The sequence below is a fragment of the Mus pahari genome, chromosome 3 (assembly GCF_900095145.1).
Source record: "Mus pahari chromosome 3, PAHARI_EIJ_v1.1, whole genome shotgun sequence".
NCBI lineage: Eukaryota > Metazoa > Chordata > Mammalia > Rodentia > Muridae > Mus > Mus pahari.
Window position 1 is genome coordinate 131,185,795 of NC_034592.1, and position 19,149 is coordinate 131,204,943.

Genomic DNA, 19,149 nt, shown 5'->3' on the forward strand with positions numbered 1-19,149 from the left:
CCTCAGCTCTCCGTGCCGACTCGGAAGACAGCCATGTTGTGGAAGTCGGTCCTGCCCGTGGCACTCATTGTGCTGGGAATTCATGATTGCAGCTTCAAGTTTATAGAGGTCGACAAGAATGAAGGGGAATTTGCCATTTCTGTGGAGCATGTCGTGTTCCACTTCAATGAAAACCAGAATGATGATTTTGCCTACAAGTTCCTGAGAGTCCGGAGAAGTCTTCGTCAGGTGAATAGCCTGCTTCCTGCCTGGTGCCTGCATTCATTCCAACACTAGGCAGGGCTGGGTTTGCAGTAAGTTAAAACCAAGGCTTTTATTTGACAGATGAAAAAACAAACAAACAAACAAAAAATACCTCAATTTCATGCTAGGAAAAGCTCCAAACTTTGGATTTATTTTAAAGTGAGTGTAGCCTCTGAAAAGTAGGGGAGAAGGGAGGCACCATGTCTCAATCTGAGTTCAGGATGAGCGAAATGGAATCAGGACTGAGGGCTATCAGAATAGCCGAGAATGCTGCTGGCACTGGAACTGAAAGAAACAAAGTCTCCCACAGCAGACAGGTGGCAGCAAATGCAACATGATGACAGGGATCTTTGGGGAGCCAGGTGAGCTGGGCATTCATTCGTCAGCAGGGTGGGAATGTATACCAGGTTTGTGGTGATATGAGTATCACTGCTGGGATGACGTTTGTGTAGGCAGTTAGTTGTGGAGCTAGACAGGGACCCAATTCTTTCACACTACTATGCTGGCCCTAAATCCCTGAATAAAATTCTAGGCCAGGTGGGCTGAACATAGTGACACAGGATCATGGGAGCTAGAGAAGGTAAGAAAGTGATAGCTCTTTGAGTGGGTGGGAAGTGTAGGTTGTCACAGATAGACTGCCCCTCCCAGCCCCTTTCCTGGAAGAGGATGAAGCAAGCATACTGAGGAGATCTGAGTCTCCTGGAAAGAGGTACTGTGACTCTCCAAGACTTGAGTCATGGAGAGGGGTAATACTGAGATGTGTGTGTGCAGAAGGGGTGGGGCAGCAAGGAGACATGATGCCAAGGTGGGACTACTGGTAAACCACTAGGTGCTGCTTCTCCTGCAAACTCCTAAACGTTTCATTCATATGAGACTTATTAAGTGTAGTGGCCCACACAGCCTCTGGACTAGAACCTTCAGACTAAGATGAAGAGAATGGTGACTTGGTTACCAGGAAGTGGGAGTTGGAGCAGATGTGTGTTTTGGCCACACTGCAAAGTGAGTGGTGCTAAGGAGGGACCCTAGAAGGCTTTTTTTTCCAGGCCAAAGGGGTAGGAATACTATCAAATAAACAAACAAACAACAACAAAAAATAGAATAAAAGGGTTTGAAGAAGGACTGAAGCAATCTGAGTAGACATGTAACATTGTTGCAGTTCTGAAGTAGACTTATGGAACTGTCCTCAAGGAAGTTGACAATAAAGCTGATGAAGCCTGCATAAATTCAAGTGGCATCAGCATCTGTTGATGGGAAGTGTTACCACTGAGGCCAGTCTTTCTGTTGGCTTCCTTTGGATAGAATGATGTTTCTTTCTCACATCATGATTCCCACATGAAAATCCGTGAGCCAGGTAGAATTGCAGAAAGTCACAGATTTGTGGCATAATCCTATAGTCACAGGTCTGGGAACACCCCTTGTTGCCCAGGGATACAGTGCTCTCTGCTCTTTCTTTCCTGTCCTTTGATGATTCCACTTCTTCAAGCAGATTCTAATCTTGGGCTCTGAACCATAGTACTCCTTCCTGGACTTTTCTACCTGCTGCTTCCAGGCAGGGGTCCCAAGCCCAATTCACTGTGTGTGCTATGTAGAAAAGATGTACGTGACTGTACCTGTGTGCTGTTAGTGTGTGTCAGATATAAGTGGGTGAGAGTGTTGTTGGTGTGAGTTGAGGCATGCGTTGATTGGTTCTTGGTGGTGGTGTGCGTCTGGCTCAAGGGTGTTGTTGGCTAGTAGCGGGGATGAAAATATTGCCTTGTGCTTGACATGAGTTCATATTGCTGTCATCTGTGTAGATTCCTGAACCCCTGAACCCCAGAATTTCCAGGTCTGCTGCTGAGTGAGGCATGTGTTTCACCCTGAGAGAATTTTCCTCGTTAGATTTGCTTTTTCTCCATGTTCAAGTGTTTTTTGAGTTTTAAAACACCTCCGTTTATGGTGATGTCCTGTATAGGATTTTGATAAATACGGAGACTAGCATTGGGATAATTGATAGCCATTTTTATTTCAGTATTTGCAAGATGAGTGCTTTGTGCAGTTAGCACCTACATTAAAGACACAACTTAAAGGGACTGGCATGCTCTCTACTCCACTTGCTCATGGCAGATTGGCTCACCAGTGTCCTACTCTAGGTGAAGGAGTCACTCAGCAGTCACCTCTGATGCTGCCTGGGTGAACACTTGTTAATCATTGCAGTGTTCTGTGTGTGGCTGTACCATGTACAGGTTCTTTGCTGAGGATTTAATTGTGTAAATATGTTTCACCCTGGATAGTCACTACTCTGTCACTAAGAACTACTGGGCATTTATCAGGGGAAAATAGACTGAAAGAAGACTCAGTGTTTCCTCTGTTGTACTGAATATACATTTGTGAGCTCTGGGGATGGCTAAACACACACTTTCCATCAGAGCTTTATCCTCAGGCAAATGAACGAATCTTTTGTGCAGAATTAAAAGGAAATTTTGGGAAAAGTAGATTAAAAGGTGGCTGGCTGTGGAAGAGTATGCTGGTATCCCTAGTACTTGGAAAGCTGAGGAGCAGTAAGATCGAAAGTTAGATGGCATCTTGAGCTAGACTGACTGTCTAAAAAAGCCAAAGTGACAGCCACAAAGAAAAAGAAAACCCTACCTCCCACCCTCCAAACCAGGGAAACAAGATAGTAAGTTCTCTCTGCTAATTATTTTCTGTCTGTTTAACTTTCACGTTTTCTGCTTGTTTTTCTATTGAGTTCTCTTGCACATATTTCCAATTAAATATTTTCTAACAGTTTCACAATTTCTTCTTGACAGAAATATACGCTGAACTATTTAGTAGACCTGGAGATGGGCCGTACGCTTTGCGGGAAATATGATGAAGACATCGACAATTGCCCATTGCAGGAAGGTCCAGGAGAGAAAAAGGTTTGGGATTAAATTAACCCCTTATGTCAACAATCTTTGGGAAAAGAATGCAGAAAGGACCATCTTAAGCAGGCAGAGCCTGTCTCTCTATGTGGGGGCCGTCCTCTGCTCATATCCCAGCTGCCTGGCCACAGGCGACCTGCAGGTGCACACGTGGCCTCTGTCTGTGATGGAACCTTCCCTGTGGTTCCAGCCTGAAGCCATCAGACACCTTTGAGATTCAGGAAAACAAGAGGCTCATGTTCCCCTTTTAGTCACCATTCTTCCATAGTTTGATTTTTGGGGAATAAGAACTGTTTTGTCTGTCAGCTTGCTCAGGCTTCCCCTTTAGCTCATGGCTGTCAAGGGTGGTTCTTGGTGACATCCTGGTACTGCTGTTCTGTTGGGAAGTTCCTAGACAGATACTTTCTCAAGCAATTCCCTGGTTTTCAGGACCCTTGGGAAGGGGTAGAAGTTCACTGATCACCATATGACTTAGGGAAGCTGTGAGGCCAGAAGGCCTCAACATGAGTGACAGCCCCAGCAAAGTGCCTCCTTAAGAGATTCTGGGCTCAGGTGGGGGAGTTGTTGCAACTTATGCTATTGTTCTCATAGAGCTTTGAGCTTCATGAATCTTGCTTTAGGTTACTGTGTTTTAACTTGTTTTTTTTTCTTAAAACTTAGCTTTTCATATCTAGATAGCTTTAATCCATTGCATTTTTCCAATTTATGCTTTGTGACTTTTTTTCAGGTACGCTGCACTTATATTGTGAAGACTGAAGCATGGGTTACCAAGTTCACCATCTTGAACAGTACCTGTGTGCAGACTTAAGTGGGGAAGGGGTCATTCTGTGCCTATAGCTAAAGGCCCCTTTCCTCTAGAGGGTGACTGTCTGTAAGTCTGGGGTCTCTTTAGTACCAGGACAATTAAAGTCATTTTACAAAACATTCTGAGTCCCTAAACAGTGCTTAGAGTTTTCTGTATTGACTGTTTGCTACAGATGTCACACTCAGTGATAAGCAAAGGAGAGTCTATAATCATTATCACTCTATGTGAAGTGCAGAATATTGAGTAGATCCTGTGTAGTCACTGTTTATTTCCAATTTTCATTCATTTATTTTTCCATCATTTCATATTTGTATGTAGTTCATTTATTCATTCATTCTACAATTTCTCCATATCCCTCATTCACATGTCCAAAAGAAAGACAGGACATTCTTCAAGGGAGCAGCCACCTGGACCATAGTGGATGATGCTTCCGCAGAGGATTGGAGACAGCCTCCTATGTGTATGTCTGTGTGTGCATGTTCTCTCTCTCTCTCTCTCTCTCTCTCTCTCTCTCTCTCTCTCTCTCTCTCTCTCTCTGTATGATTGGAACTAACAATGACAGATTCTTCCCTGATGGACACTGAAGACTGCCGACAAGAACATTTTCCTAATAGATTGGTATCAGTGTTCTTACCTATTCACCGAAGCCCGTGTTTCCTGCCCAGGTCCCAGTATGGCTTCTATGGCTGTCAGAATCATTCACTCTCCCAAGAGAGGCACAGTTTCAATAAAACTAAGAATAAAAATGAAAAACATAAACACTGTCACTATCCTTCTTTATCACATAAAAAAAATACAGGAATTCTCAAAGGAGAGATAAAAATGATAGAAATTAAAAAATTGGAGATGTGTTTTCTAAGATTAAAGGAACAAAGTATGCCACAGCTGCATAAGAAACCGCTTCAATTGTACAGTAGCTTTATTTTAAACATCATTAGGAACTTTGAAACTGTTTACCACTGAAGTCACTTCTCTGGGTTTGTGCACAAAGGAGATAAAATCACTACCTATTGAAGATTTTGTACTTCCTTGCTCATTTAAGTATTACTCATAAGAGCTGAGGTGGAAATAATTGAAATGTGAATGAGTCAATAGATCAAGAAAATGTTGTACATGTACACAGGGATTAGTATTCAGCCTTAGAAAGAGATTGGAGCATTTGCCACAACATGGATAGACTGAAGGACAACCATCCTAAGGAAAGGTAATGAGAGGATAGTTACCCTATTGTGGTGGTTTGAATGAGATGACTCCCATAGGCTTTAAAAGCTAATCTCTCTGTCTCTCTGTCTCTCTCTGTCTGTCTCTGTCTCTGTCTCTCTGTCTCTCTGTCTCTCTCTCTCTCACACACACACACACTATCGCTCTCTCTTGTTCCCTTTTGTTCCCTCTCTCTGCCTCCTGTTTGTGGATCAGATGCTGTAAGCTCTCAGTTACTGCTCCAGTGTCGTGCCCACCATCCTACTGCCAAACTTCCGGCTATGCTGATTTCCTGCACTCTATCCCTCTGGAACCACAAGCCCCCAAATTAATGCTTTCTTCAATAAATTGCCTTGGTCATAGTTTTTATCATAGCAATAGAAGAGTAACCAAGACACATGTGTAGTAGGGGAGGGGACAGAAAATGGAGAGTTGTGAGTCAAAGATATAAAATGGATCTGTAGGGTGAACAGAAGTCAAAGATACAAAGTGTACCTGAAGGACGAACATATCTAGAGAGCAGAGATTCTGTGCCAAACATGAACACTGAAGTAAACAAGTGTACTGTGCTCTGGAGTTTCATCGAATGTCTAGAATTTAGACTATAATCTAGACTCTAGATTATAGCTGCTCCTGCCACAAAGGGAAACAGGTAACCAGTGTGTTGAAGTGATGGTTGCCAGGCTTCCATTGTTGGGTGCAAGGCTGTATTGAGTGCCTTTCAAGGTAAACTTTTATGTTTCATGGCTTGAATTGGCATTGTCAATACAAATATTAACAACTTCGATGATTTTAAATGTTTTAAGTATTTTGTCAAGTTTTCCAAAATGATTTTACCACTTTACAATCTCAAAATATATTGAGAATATATTTGATAATCTTGTTATTTAAATGTGAAAGAAATCAGAGTTAATGTTTTAAGTTATGAAGACAGTTTAAAAAATGTCACAAAAGATAAAAGCTACAAAGAATGAGGTAGATAAAGTTGACTACATTAAAATGATGATGATGATGATATAAAATGGCATGAAGTTGGGAGGGAGATGAATTGATGGGTTCCAGGGGAGTTGAAGGAGGTGGTAGAGGTGGATAATATGAAAATACATAATATGCATGATGAAATATTTAAAAAATAAATTAAGTATTATTTTTTGAAAAATTAAAGTTTGAATGGGAAATACTGACAAAAATTAGTAAGATGGATAAATTACTAAGATGGAAAGTATTATGGACAATAGACTTAATGTGCATATTTAAAAATGAAACATTAATTATTCTATTAATTCCTCCATGGGTTCTTGACATTAATTTATAAAAAACAAAGACTACACTCAGAAAATGACTAAAATGATTCATATGTTAGCAGCAGAAGGCATGCTGTGAAAAACCTGCCTATCTTTGGGAATAGTACAAACAACATAGATGAAATCAAGTCAGTAACAGTTCTAGACAACTGAGAAGGCATAAGGAGGCTGAAGGTAAGAGGCAGAGGATTGACACAACTCACTATCTCCCTCCTTAAAACGTGATCTGGCCTGGCTTGGGTCTGCAGGGCTTTGGTGTCATATCAACAACCTCAAAATTAGGTGCATATAAGGTGTACTTTACCAGTTCTCAAAGTTGGCAGCATATTGGCACCACTGGTGAAATATAAAAACCACTAATTTTTTTGACTCTACTACCAGGTCCTCTGGTTTTACTGGTAAAATGAAGCTTGGCACACCAAGATTCCCCCAAGTTCTTTGATTATTTAAAGATGTGTTAATTTTATTACTTTATGTGTTTGAGTCTTTTGATTGCATGTATGTCTTTGTATCACCTGTGTGCTTGGTGCCTGAGAAAATCCAAAGATGGTGTCGGATTCCCCGGGATTAGTGTTATGGTTGTGAGTTACCAGGTGGGTGCCTGGTAATTTAACCTGGTTCTTCAGGTGGGAATTTAACCTGGTTCTCCAAGAAGAGCCACAAGTACTCTTAACTTTTGAGAGTTCTCCAGCCCCACATTAGAAAAGCCATGAATACATTCTTAGTGGCTAGAGCTTTGACAATAAATTGTAAATGTACATTTCTCTGCAGCTGTTATAAGCAATTCCCTACCTAGTTCTTTGAGTAACTTCTCACAGATACTAAAGAAGCATTCACTACATTACTGTTGGCCACAGTAGAGAATGGGAAGTCACCAAGTAACCCAGGGGTACAGGTTTAAATAGAGTCTAGTGTATATACTGCAGTGTTTTACAACCTATCTATACTCACTGGTCAAAATACTATTAATCTTTGCAGCTGGGGGGTAAATAATCACCCCCCTGAAATTTACTAGACATGAATTTTGGACATCTATGATGTCACACATGTGCAGCCTGCCTCAGATCTGGTAGAACAGTAGAGGGAGAAGCTGATGGGCTAAGCACAAGTGCCCAGGGGACAGTTGTTTGGTAGAGTGAGGGAGACACAAGTAGGCACATGAATTCCCCAATTGGAAGGTGTTTGCCTGCTGTCTCCAGCCCTCTGAACAGCTTGGACCCAAAGGCTAGAGGCCAGAAGATGAAAGGTGCTACTATGAGGCGGGGTCATATGTGCTATATTGCATCACAAAGCATTGCCTCACTGTAGAGCCTGGGCTTCCAGGTCAGGACTTACATAACTGCCTGACCAGGGCATAAGTGTGAACTGAGAGTGTGGGAAACCCAGAAGAACCACAAACTGGAGTGGCCAGAGTGAGGAACGAGCCCAGTAGGACGAGCAGGTTGGAGAGTCACAGAAAGGTAGGGCCAGAGAACACTGGGGTACACCATCTACTATAGTTCCAATTTACAGGATAGAGTAGATGGTAGCAGCCTGGGCCATGTGAAAACACACCAGGGTCTTCCTAGAGGAATGTTTCTCTAGATGAATGGACTGTACCCAGAATGGGAGGCACGAGGAAAATGCCCGTGGCAGAGCCTCTTTAATTGGGGGTGCTACTGACAGGGTATTTTTAGACAAGGAGAAAGGTGGCTCTTATGGGTGTCCCAAAGAGTTATGTCTTGAACCCAACTATGTTCATACTGAGAAGGTGGGTTGTTGTAAGATCCTTGAGCTGCAAAATGTATCAGAATCAAATGGAGTCATTTTGTACTTTAACCAGATATATAAGTGAAACACAAAGCTAGAGTCTCTAATGCCGAGACTGACCTTGTGCTATGTGCCTTGAGAACAAAAACAGTTCTCTCTCTCTCCAAGGATCATACTCTTGTACAAAAGCCATTTAACCTTCCACAGAAGATAAACTTGCAAGGATAGCTACCCACTAATATGTATTTAACCTTGGACCAATGCCACCTTCATTACTGGTTCTTGCAGCTACAGCTGCATTTCAAAAGTCTCATATAATCCTCTTCTTTTTAACTTTAAACATTTCTTATCTCAGTCTCCTTAAATGTGACCTTAAGGAACACATTTTTTCCCTTTGCAAGGCTCTGCTGTTCCTAAGTAAATATAAGTTTTTGTATATCTTTTGTATGAGGATGTGGGGCGTGTGTGTGTGTGTGTGTGTGCATCACACATGTCAAAGCATGCTTATGGAGGCCAGAGGACAGCTTGCAGGAGTTGCTTTTCTTCTTCCAATATGTGGGTCCCAGGTATTGAATTCAAGTTTTCAAGTTCTGTAGCAAGTGTCTTAATCCTCCAAGTTATCCCTTTGGACCTGCACATAATCTTCAGAGAGCTTTTCTCTGTGTTAGTTTGACAGACCTACAGAGGCAGCAGTGGCTGTTCCTCTGCAGCTCAAGCCCCGAGGAGACGTAGAGGACATCTCTTGTATTTTTTGACTGAGGGACCATGGCAAAACCCTTGTGGCTCTCCTTGATCCTCTTGATCATTCCAGTGGCCCTGGCAGTTGGTGTGGATCAGTCCAAGAATGAAGTGAAGGCACAGAGCTACTTTGGATCCATTAATATCTCTAATGCCAATGTGAAGCAGTGTGTTTGGTTTGCCATGAAAGAATACAACAAAGAAAGTGAGGACAAATATGTCTTCCTTGTGGACAAGATACTCCATGCCAAACTTCAGGTAAGAAAGTTCTATTCCCGAAGCATGTTCACATATTGTGGCACAGGTGGAGGACAGGTTGTGAAAGTAGACAGATGAGACAAAAGGTGACAGCACAATCCTAAATGTGTGACTTGCTATGCACAAATCCACTGAGACAAAAGCAATACACACACATGCACTTCCTATGCATGCTGTACTCATACTTGCCTGTCGTATTTTCTTTTCTTTTAATTTTTAAATTTATTCTTAATTATGTGAATGGATGTGTGTGCCAGGGGGCAAATTGAGTGTTCAGACCAGAAGAGGACATTGGATTCCCAGAACCTAGAATTAAAGCAGTTGAGAGCCACCAATCTGGGTTCTGGAAGCAGAAATCAGCTCCACTTCAAGAGTGGTATGTGCTTTTAGCTGCTGAGCTATGTACACTAATGTTTTAATCCAATGTACATTCAGTAGAAGAAAAGACGTTCTGGATTTATTATAAAGGTGTGTCTCTTTTCACGGAGCCATGCACCGTCCAGCTCAAAGGAGCACTGTGCACGTGAAATCCAATGGGCACAGTGCTTTCTGGCACTTCCAGCAGTGTTTACTGCTCTGTTTAGTAGAAGGCTTTTCCAGCGTTGTCATTCAGGAATTAAAAATAGCAGCCTCCGTTGATGATGTGACTGAATTGAAGAGGTTTTCAACAACTAGGTCACTGTTGTCAGAATTCACACCTTCTCTACTTCAGGAAAACATGTCATTAACATTGCATTTCCAGGATGTGGTGCTGATGATGCAATACCTTTTACTGGCTGGTTGTAGTCCACAACCCATCTTTTACAGACTCTGCTTCACTTTCACTGGAGCGTAGGTAGCATGTACATTTATTAGTTGTACATTTCTCAGAAGCCATTTTTTTGTCTTAGCTACAGTAGGTGAGATGGTTGACATTCATCACAGACCATAGGGAGCGAGAAATCCGACCGAAAGGAAAACCTTTCATTCTGTGTTGTATTTACAGGTCAGGAGAACTCCTCCTAGACAATGCTTCCCCCCCCCAATAGAATGTGTAAGTGCCCTCATGAACAGACCATATATAATAAAATGAGAGTCATTGAGTGGAGTCCAGGACTCAGTAAGTGTTCAACACTTCCAGATGATGTCAGTACATAGTGTTGGCAAGAACTATCACTTTTGGGAGTGACCTTGCAGATATGGCCTGAAGTAGGGGAAGCTGCTGGGAGGTGGGTCTCCCCAGAAGCCGAGAACCATGGTAGTATTCGAGGGCAGGTGGTGTATTTGGGAGGTCATCCAAGAGGCACTGGAAAGGTAGAGCAGAAAGGAGACAGGGCAGTAGAAGGTGGTTGACACAGGGTGAGGTAATGAGAAGACATCCAGAGTGCACTCAGAGCTGGGCCACCATGTGGGTGGTTGGGTTATTTATCTACTGGTTCCCTTCTGTCCATGGCTGAGAGCTGCTACAGGAGCCCCTGGTCCCTGCTAGAAACAGGAAGTCTTAGGCAATAACCACAGGAGCCTGGCACAGTGTTTGGGAACAATACTGATAGCATCTGCTTTGAGTGGAAAGCAGGAAGGGTCAGGGATGCCAGGGTGGAAGTGCAGCCAGGCACTCCAGATTCCTTTGGTGAGGCTTCCAGCAGGGCACAATGCCATGCTTGGCTTTAAGAGAAGGTCAAGATTTTTAATTTACTGTAGGAACACACACATGTTAAGTTGGGAAGCACATATGATGCTGGTGATTAAATTTGAGTTTCAAGGTTCTTCTTTTTTTTCCTTTCTCTGTAGTTGTTATTGTTGTTGTGTTGGTGGCGGAACCAAGCATATTCATGCTGACCTACTCATAGCTTCTGCTATTGTGCTATGTCCCAAGCTCCCAAATTTGAGTTTTAAAAATAGCACCCTGCTTGAATTATTTTTAAAAAGAAGTTGTGAAGATACAGCCAGTATATCCACATGGCAGCATGGTCAGGCCTCTTGACTTAGGTTCTCATTTCTTTGTAGCCAGCAATAAGAAAAGCCCTCATTTTTCCAGGTTGGCTTAGCAAAGATGGCAAATGTGTGAGCCTGGTGGGCATGCCATGTGAGCCCTAGTGCTGACAGTTTTCCTTTCATAACCAGGATCAGCTGCTAGATGCACACTTAATCTCTCTGTGCCTTTTATGCCCTTGAAAACAAAAAGGGAGTACCATGCTTACTGATGACCGAGGAGGATTCTCTGACTTCTTCCCCTTCTGGAGAGACTTTAAGACTTGAGGCTGGCAGAGTCAGCATGGAGAGAGTTGGCTAAAGCCATTACAGATTGAGGAGTTCCTACCCGAAATGCTGGGGTCAAGATGAATTTCAGGTCATCTGGATTTTGTACTATTTGTCCACACATGAGAAGATATTTTGGAAGTAGTTTCCAAATCTAAAACAAAATGCCTTTGTGTTCCATGCACATCTCATATACATAGCCTGAAGGTAATTGGACACTATTTTCACTAACCTGCATTAATTTTTCTATTTATTGTTTTACAACCATATATATATGTATGTATAATATACTTTGTATTATCCATTATCATTTTTGCCCCTCCTTTAATACCCTTCCTATCTTCAATTTTTTGTTTTGGGGTTCCACTGAATAAACAAGGATGGGGAGTTATTGAAGAAAAGACAACTTAGCAGAGGCTATACCACTGAGGAATATGATTTTTTTTAGCCCATTAGCCACGAACTGCCCATAGATCTCCAGGGAGGGGTGAGGCCTCATGAGCTCTTCCTGTTCATGATGGAATATGGGTGGACCTAGCCTTGTGTTGGTTTTATGCTGGTAGCTCATAGTGCTGTGAGCGCCTGTGTCTAATAGTTGTGACTGTCACATCCAGAAGATAACAGTTCACCCCACTCCTCCCTATACACTGGCTCCTACAATCTTTCTGTGTTTTCCTTTATGTTTCCTAAGCTTTTGTAGGGGTGATGTAGATGTCCTATTTAGGGCTGAGCACTGAACAACCACTATTCTTAGCACATTGATTAGTATGGGTCTCTGTATTAGCTCTCAGTTGGTGTAAACAGAAATGTCTCTGACCCAGGCTGTGAGCTGTGCAAATCTATGTGCTATGGATATAAAATAAATATTTAGAAGGTGTATTTGTATCTTGACCAAAACCTGTGGTATAAGATCACATGTGAAACTTTTTACTCATAGCATCATGTAGATTCTTTAAAAGTTTTATATTTTGGAGTATTTGTGATTTCAGATTTTTGGATAAGGATTCTGAGGATAGGACAATCCATTCAATAGTATTCTCAGCTTTCTCTAAGTCCATCACTAACTGCCAAACCCAATGTGTAGATCTGCTGGTGATGATATACTGTGGTCAGGTGGTTTCCTCTAACACAGGTCAGAGTCACTTTTGCTAACCTTTAGAGCACAGCAAAAATAAAATTCAACCTTATTGAGGTTTGTAGAAAGACCTGATAAAGGTCCAGATATCTGCTATAGTCCTTTCAAACCAAATACAGGTTTAAATGAACATCAGAAGGAGCCTTTGAAGAATTCAAACACTAATGAATGAGTAGATATCCATTTCTTTCATTAAGCCCACTACTTCTTCCACTACTTCTCCACACTAAGGACCCTGTGCTGACCTGGAGCGAGGGATTTGGTCCAAGGAGGTTCTAAACTCCGGAAATGAACAGAGCTCTGAATGGGGCATCTGGGAAAGGGACTTGGGTCCAGTGTGCTGAGGAGCTATTTTCATCAGGACCCAAGGAAGCTTATGGTTCTGGGAACCATCTTTCCCTTTCTGCCTCGACCTTCTTTGGGTCATGAGGGCATACTCTAGATCAGCAGTTCTCAACCTCCTTAATGCTGTGACCCTTTAATACAATTCTTCATGTTGTGATGACCCCCAACCATAAAATTAGTTTGTTGCTACTTCCTAACTATAATTTTGCTACTGTTATGAATGATAATGTAAATATTGGTGTTTTCTGATGGTCTTAGGTAAACCTTGTGAAAGAATCAGAAAACCCTCAAAGGAGTGATGATCCTGAGGTTGGGAATCTGTGCTCTAGACTCTGGAACAGGAGATGACATTAGAAGGAACTGCCTTCAGGAGGTTTTTAATAGTGTTTCACTCCAAGTGGCATTATATAAGTGTTCTCAGCAACAATGGGATTCAGCGATGACACTGTCCTTTCTCAGACCATGTGGAGAGAGAAAAGTAAAGAGAGAGAGAAGGACTTGCATGCTTCCCAAAGCATTTAGGAGTTAATCCAAAATGTTTTTAATCCAAATTTCCCCCACTGTTTACTGACAGATCACAGCCCAAATGGAATACCGCATTGATGTTCAGATCTCCCGCAGCAATTGCAAAAAACCTTTAAACAATACTGAAAACTGCATCCCTCAAAAAAACCCCAAACTGGAAAAAGTAAGTGACTTCAAGTCCCATCTGGGGTTATCAAAGCTTTAAGGTTGTTGGGAAATCTTAGGGTGCCTAGCCTAAGATCTCCAAGGGATCTGGATTGCTCCCCACGTGGAGTCCCAGAAGGCCCACCTTGCCATCTTCAGAGTAGACGCAGCATCATCAAGGTCACTCCCAACCCCAAGGCTCCCATCAACTCTGGACTTTTAAGGCAGAAGAAACTATTGAAATTTGTTTTCTGCAAGTCCATCCCCTTGGACTGAGACTACTTTGTCCAGGTAATGAGGTGACTCATTCATGCTGCGCAGTCGTGAAGGAAGTCTGTGGGTGGACAATTATCTTTACTTAGAGCACAGGTACTATTCATCTGCAGGTTGCCTATTCCAAATACTGGAAATTAGACAATATCCAGACCAGACAGCATCCCAAGCTTTCTCTGCACACTCAAGTTTTAAAAGGCTTATCACATCCGGACAGTAGTAGGTACTCACTGAAGCAAATATGTCAGCCCTGAGCATGTCCTGATGGCATTTCACATACCTGTGTTGTCATTTACTGTTGTGTGTAGATTGTGATTTTACTTTTGTACTTCCTGCTGGGCTCCTTGGAATTTTAGGACAGTTGGTGACATGTCTTCTCGCATATGCTTAGGCCAATGACTATGAACAGGGCAGTTTTTTTTTTTCTTTCCCCTTTTGACATGCTACTGATGCTCTTTGCTGCTGTCTTTTTCAGAAAATGAATTGCAGCTTTCTGGTAGGAGCTCTTCCCTGGAATGGCGAGTTCAACCTGCTGAGCAAAGAATGTAAAGATGTCTAAGGGTGTCTTGGAGCACCCCTCCCACTTCTGGGTCTGCTTTTCTCTGTAATAAAGCGCATCCTGTGGTTCAAGTCTGTCACCAGCAGTTTCCTCATGTGTGGCCTCCCACTTGCTGTTTTATTTTTTATTTTTATAATATAGGGAAGGGACCTGAGGCTTCTTTCTGTCTAAGAGTTCTAGTTGTGATATCACCATGTCATGAGGAGCAGCCCATCCCTGGGGGACAAGGATTTATGAATTGGGGGGACATCTGTTTCTTCTTTTGATGTGGGAAATGATCAGAAAGAGAAAGTGAGAGACAAAAGTGAACTCTGTTGTCTGAACGTATCTGTGTGCAAACGCTCATGTGTGTGCATGTGCATGTGAGAAAGAGGGTGATAAAGATGATAGTGGGTAAGCATGATGATGGCAGGAGGTAGAATTCCTTGACAGAAATTAATCCTGTTGAGGCTGGAGAGGTGGCTCAGTGATTAAGAGCATTTGCTTTTTTGTTTGTTTGTTTGTTTTTTGTTTTTTTTTTTCTTTTTTTGAGGGTGTAAGTTTGATTCCTAGAACACAGAGGGCAGCTCACAAAACTATCTGAACTCGAGGCCCAGGGAATTCAACACCCTCTTTTGGCTTCTATGAGTACTAGATGTACAGTGCTGCACACACACACACACACACACACACAGCCAAAACACTCATATCCAGAAAATAAAAATAAGTTCTAAAAAACACATTTCTAATTGGTAATAGAGATTTGTAACACAAGGAAGTTAACAATGTTACTTTGCTTGACACTGCTGGACTGTGCATTTAAAATGGTTAAGAATTTTGTGTTATATATATTTTACCACCATTTAAAAAAAAATAAATGACATTTTCATTTTTATTTAATCTCTGTAGTTCTGGGGCAGGTACACAGAGCTTTGAGCGATACATCTATTTCTTGTTTTTTTTTTAATTGTAGTTATATATACTATTATGTATTTATGTATGTGTTTTTACATATTCCTAAACATATAACAGCAATTAATTTAAAGGGAGGCCATAAATCTGAAAAGGTTCAACAAGGAGTATGTAATCTGAAAGAGAAGGAGGAATAATATGATTATTTTATAATCTCAAAAATACTAAATAATTTTTAAAAATTACTCAATTAAGAAATATATGTAATGTGTATTTTCAAATGCAGGGAAAAGGGTCTGTCTACATAAAGCAAAATTATTCAGAGATACAGTGTCTTTTTGTGCTAGGCTCTGTCTGTTCCTGTGCTAAATACATCTGTCTTCTTAAACTGCCATCCTACAAAGAATCATAAATAAGATAATACAGTTTGCTGGGCCAAGTTGGCAGTTTAAAAAGAGCCAGATTCAGATGGCTAAAAGATTCAGCAGACCTAAGCAAAAATCTCAGAAGCTTGCCATTGCCACAGCACTGACATGGTTCGTCGGCTTCTTTGTGAAACTGACCATGTCTCCATTAAATAGCACTAGTGTGGGTGGCCGAGAACTTTCTTATCTTGAAAACCAGAGAGCAAGCAAGAAAGGGCATGAGAAGTTTGTGAAATAAACGTGTGTCTATAATAATAATAATATAATACAATACAATAAAATTGTGTGTTTTTCTTTCCCTTCCTCCTTCCAAAATAATTTCAAAGGAAACATTTTTTTTTCAGCTCTGCTTTATAAATAAGTAAAAATAAACTTTATATGGCTTACCCACATTTAAATGTAAACATGGAATCTGAACTCTGAAATCTAGTTATTCATAGAAACTGCCCCAATGTTGGTGAACACAAAGAGTGCACAGTCCCAAGGAACAAAGAGCAAAGACATTCCTACCATAATTATTTTATAGGTGTATTTATTGTCTTTATACGACCTTTGTCTCTAAGAGAAACAGTGTTATGTGTTTTTAGATACTACGATTTGTGATGATTAAAAACAGTTACTGTTGTCATAGGTCTGCAGTGGACAAATTCAAGTCCAACACACTTCAGGATTTGGTACATAAAAGAAGACCAGAAATAGAATCTGACTTAAAAGCTGTGATTTTTTAGGGCACATGTGACATATACACTAAGAAGTCATCCACTGCTGATGCTATAGTGGTGTCACCAGTGTGTCTCTATCCTCCAACCACTAGAGCAGCACAATAAAAAATATAGACAAGGAAATAGAAATCAAGATGAAAGAAAGAAAAGCATCTTTTTTTATTCATTTATTTACATCCCAGATGCTGTTCCCCATCCCAGTGCCCCACAGAGTCCTTTTTCCCCATGCCCCTCCACTTCTCTCTTTAACATAAAACTTTACTTAGTTACACTGATTATTAAAGGATGGTCTGTTTAAGGTCTTTCTCTGAAGTTTACCTAGAAGCCCAATATCTCAAATGTACCCATACAGAACTAGAGGAGGTAACACTACATTTAAAATAGTTGTGTCATTCAACATAGTATGCACTCACATATAAGTGGATATGAGTTAAGTAAAAGATAATCACACTACAATACAATCTACAGACCCAGAAAAGTTAGATAAAGAGGTCTTGTCTTGTGGGGTTGTGGGGATTCGTGGATCTCACTGGAAGGGGAAATAGAATAAGTTTTGTAAGTGGAGTAGGGGCAGGTGGGCATGGGAATAGGAAGGATCAGTGAGGGGAGGAAGGAAGGGAGGGATAGAGTACAAGGAGAAACAACTGGAATAAGTAGGCACGGTCTGGGGGGGGCAATATGTTAATCTAGTGTAGTGGAAACTTCTTGGAACCTATGAGGGTGACACGATCAAGGACTCCTAGTAATGGAGGATGTGGAGCCATCTTCTGTAACCAGGATAGTCTTCCAGTGGTCACAATACCTGTGACCCACAACCTGGCCTGTCTGTCAGATATGCTGGGACAATGCTGGCTCAGAGCTTGTGGGAGTGGTCCACCAATGACCGGTCTAACGTGAGGCCCATGCCATGAGAGGGAGTCCATGGCTAACACTGCCTAGATGGCCAGGATTTGCTGAAAGGCTTTGTGACCTATGATTGAACCAAATACAACGGAGGAAAAAGTCAATGAAATGATTCCTAATGCTTTTCTGCTATTCTAATATGATGTGTTTAGCCCATCATCACCAGAGAGGCTTCCTCCAGCAGCTGATGAGAACATTGCTTAGTGAGAACTTGAGCACCCAAGTCAGGATGGGTCAGAGGAGGCATGTTTCACAGTGACATGCTCTCCTGCTGCCCAGACCTCAGTAGATTTGAAATTCAGGGACCAATTCCTCAGGGGACTAGAGCCCATAACTGGAAAATGATGGTTCATAGAAAGATACTACTTGGCAAGGAAGACGAAAGAAAATGGAGGTAGAATACAGCTCAGCTTCCAGAGACCATTTGAAGAAAGAGAACATTCAGAGCCTCACAAGGTACAGGTGTGGGAGTAATAGGAAGAGGTCCCAGTAGGCAGGTTCCTTTGTTCTTCTCCTCAGGGAACTTGTGGGTCCCACCTGGCACCTTGTCTCAGCTCACAGCTAGCCTTTGATCCTACCACCTACCATCTTATATTTTTCTTCCTTTTTTTTTTTACCTGTCTTCCTTCCTTCCTTCCTTCCTTCCTTCCTTCCTTCCTTCCTTCCTTCCTTCCTTCCTTCCTTCCTTCCTTCCTTCTTCCTTCCTTCCTTCCTTCCTTTCCTTCCTTCTAAAAGTTTTATCTGCATCTCTCCTTACTTCTTTTGTTAGCTCTCATGTGGTAATGATATATATGCCAATCACTTTGTGTGTGTACAGCAATGTCACTGAGTCAGAAGTTGAATTCACAGAACCCAATCATGGATTCACTGGTCTCCTTAGTTTATTCAGCCTTTGTTTCTCTTTTGTATCTGTTTCTCAGTGTATCGCTCTCCCCACTCCCACCTAGTACAAACTCTTTATCATGGTTGGAATTGACACTTGCAAAATTTGTATGCTTAATGATTTATTGTTTTGGAATTTGTTCTGGGCGAGAAATTAAGCATGTATGAGGACATGTGTACAAATGGTTGTTGCACTATACATACTAATAATACAAATGATGCAATGATACATTTAGAACAGGTGCCAGGATTCAATCAAGGAGACATTACTCAGCCATCAGGTACAATCATGCTTAAATGATGGGGAAGGACAAATAATATGCTAATGAGCAATTACATAATAATTTCCGATATTCCTCAGTGCTGATGGGCAGCAGATATTCTTAATTACAATGGGACAACAGGCTAGATGCTGATTGGCAAGATTAGGTAGGATGAGAACAATCTAAGGCAGATATATCTTGATGGTGTCTGACACTTTGCTTGCTCCAAATTCAGTCTTTTATATTTTCAGCTCAAACCTGCTTCTTCTCCACTTTCCACTTCACCATAACCTTATAGTCTCCTGGGGAATCACCTCTGACTCCAGACAAATAGCTTTAGGAATGAGTTCCTTTTATCAATTCATACTCTGGCTAAAGTCACCTTCTCTCCCAAAATATAATATTCCCAAGGCCCACCTCCAATCATTCTTGCCAAACTCAAATCTTCACACATGTAGCTCCCACACTTGGGAGGCTGAGGCAAGAGGGTCATCTGTTCAAGGTCAGCATGAGTTACCTAATGTGTCTCTCTGTCTATCTATCCATCTACCAAAACAGTCAAATGATGAGAGAAGAATCAAGAACTACTGTGTAAACTAAATCCTTATCATTTACATTCAGGATCACATCCTTTATGCATGCGATGA

The 19,149-nt window shown here is 41.5% G+C and overlaps 2 protein-coding genes across 2 annotated transcripts; both read left to right on the plus strand.

The window, feature by feature from the left end:
* Positions 1-4,067, plus strand: LOC110319628 (cystatin-12). The gene is made up of 3 exons (XM_021195129.2): positions 1-228; positions 3,030-3,140; positions 3,871-4,067. The coding sequence occupies exons 1-3, from the start codon at positions 34-36 to the stop codon at positions 3,949-3,951; spliced, it is 387 nt and encodes a 128-aa protein (XP_021050788.2). The 5' UTR covers positions 1-33; the 3' UTR covers positions 3,952-4,067.
* A 3,747-nt stretch (positions 4,068-7,814) lies between these two features.
* On the plus strand, positions 7,815-14,498 carry Cst8 (cystatin 8). Its single transcript, XM_021194936.1, has 4 exons — positions 7,815-7,912; positions 8,870-9,197; positions 13,490-13,603; positions 14,333-14,498. Exons 2-4 carry the CDS (start codon positions 8,967-8,969, stop codon positions 14,414-14,416), a joined length of 429 nt encoding a protein of 142 aa, XP_021050595.1. The 5' UTR covers positions 7,815-7,912; positions 8,870-8,966; the 3' UTR covers positions 14,417-14,498.
* The last annotated feature ends 4,651 nt before the right edge of the window (positions 14,499-19,149 follow it).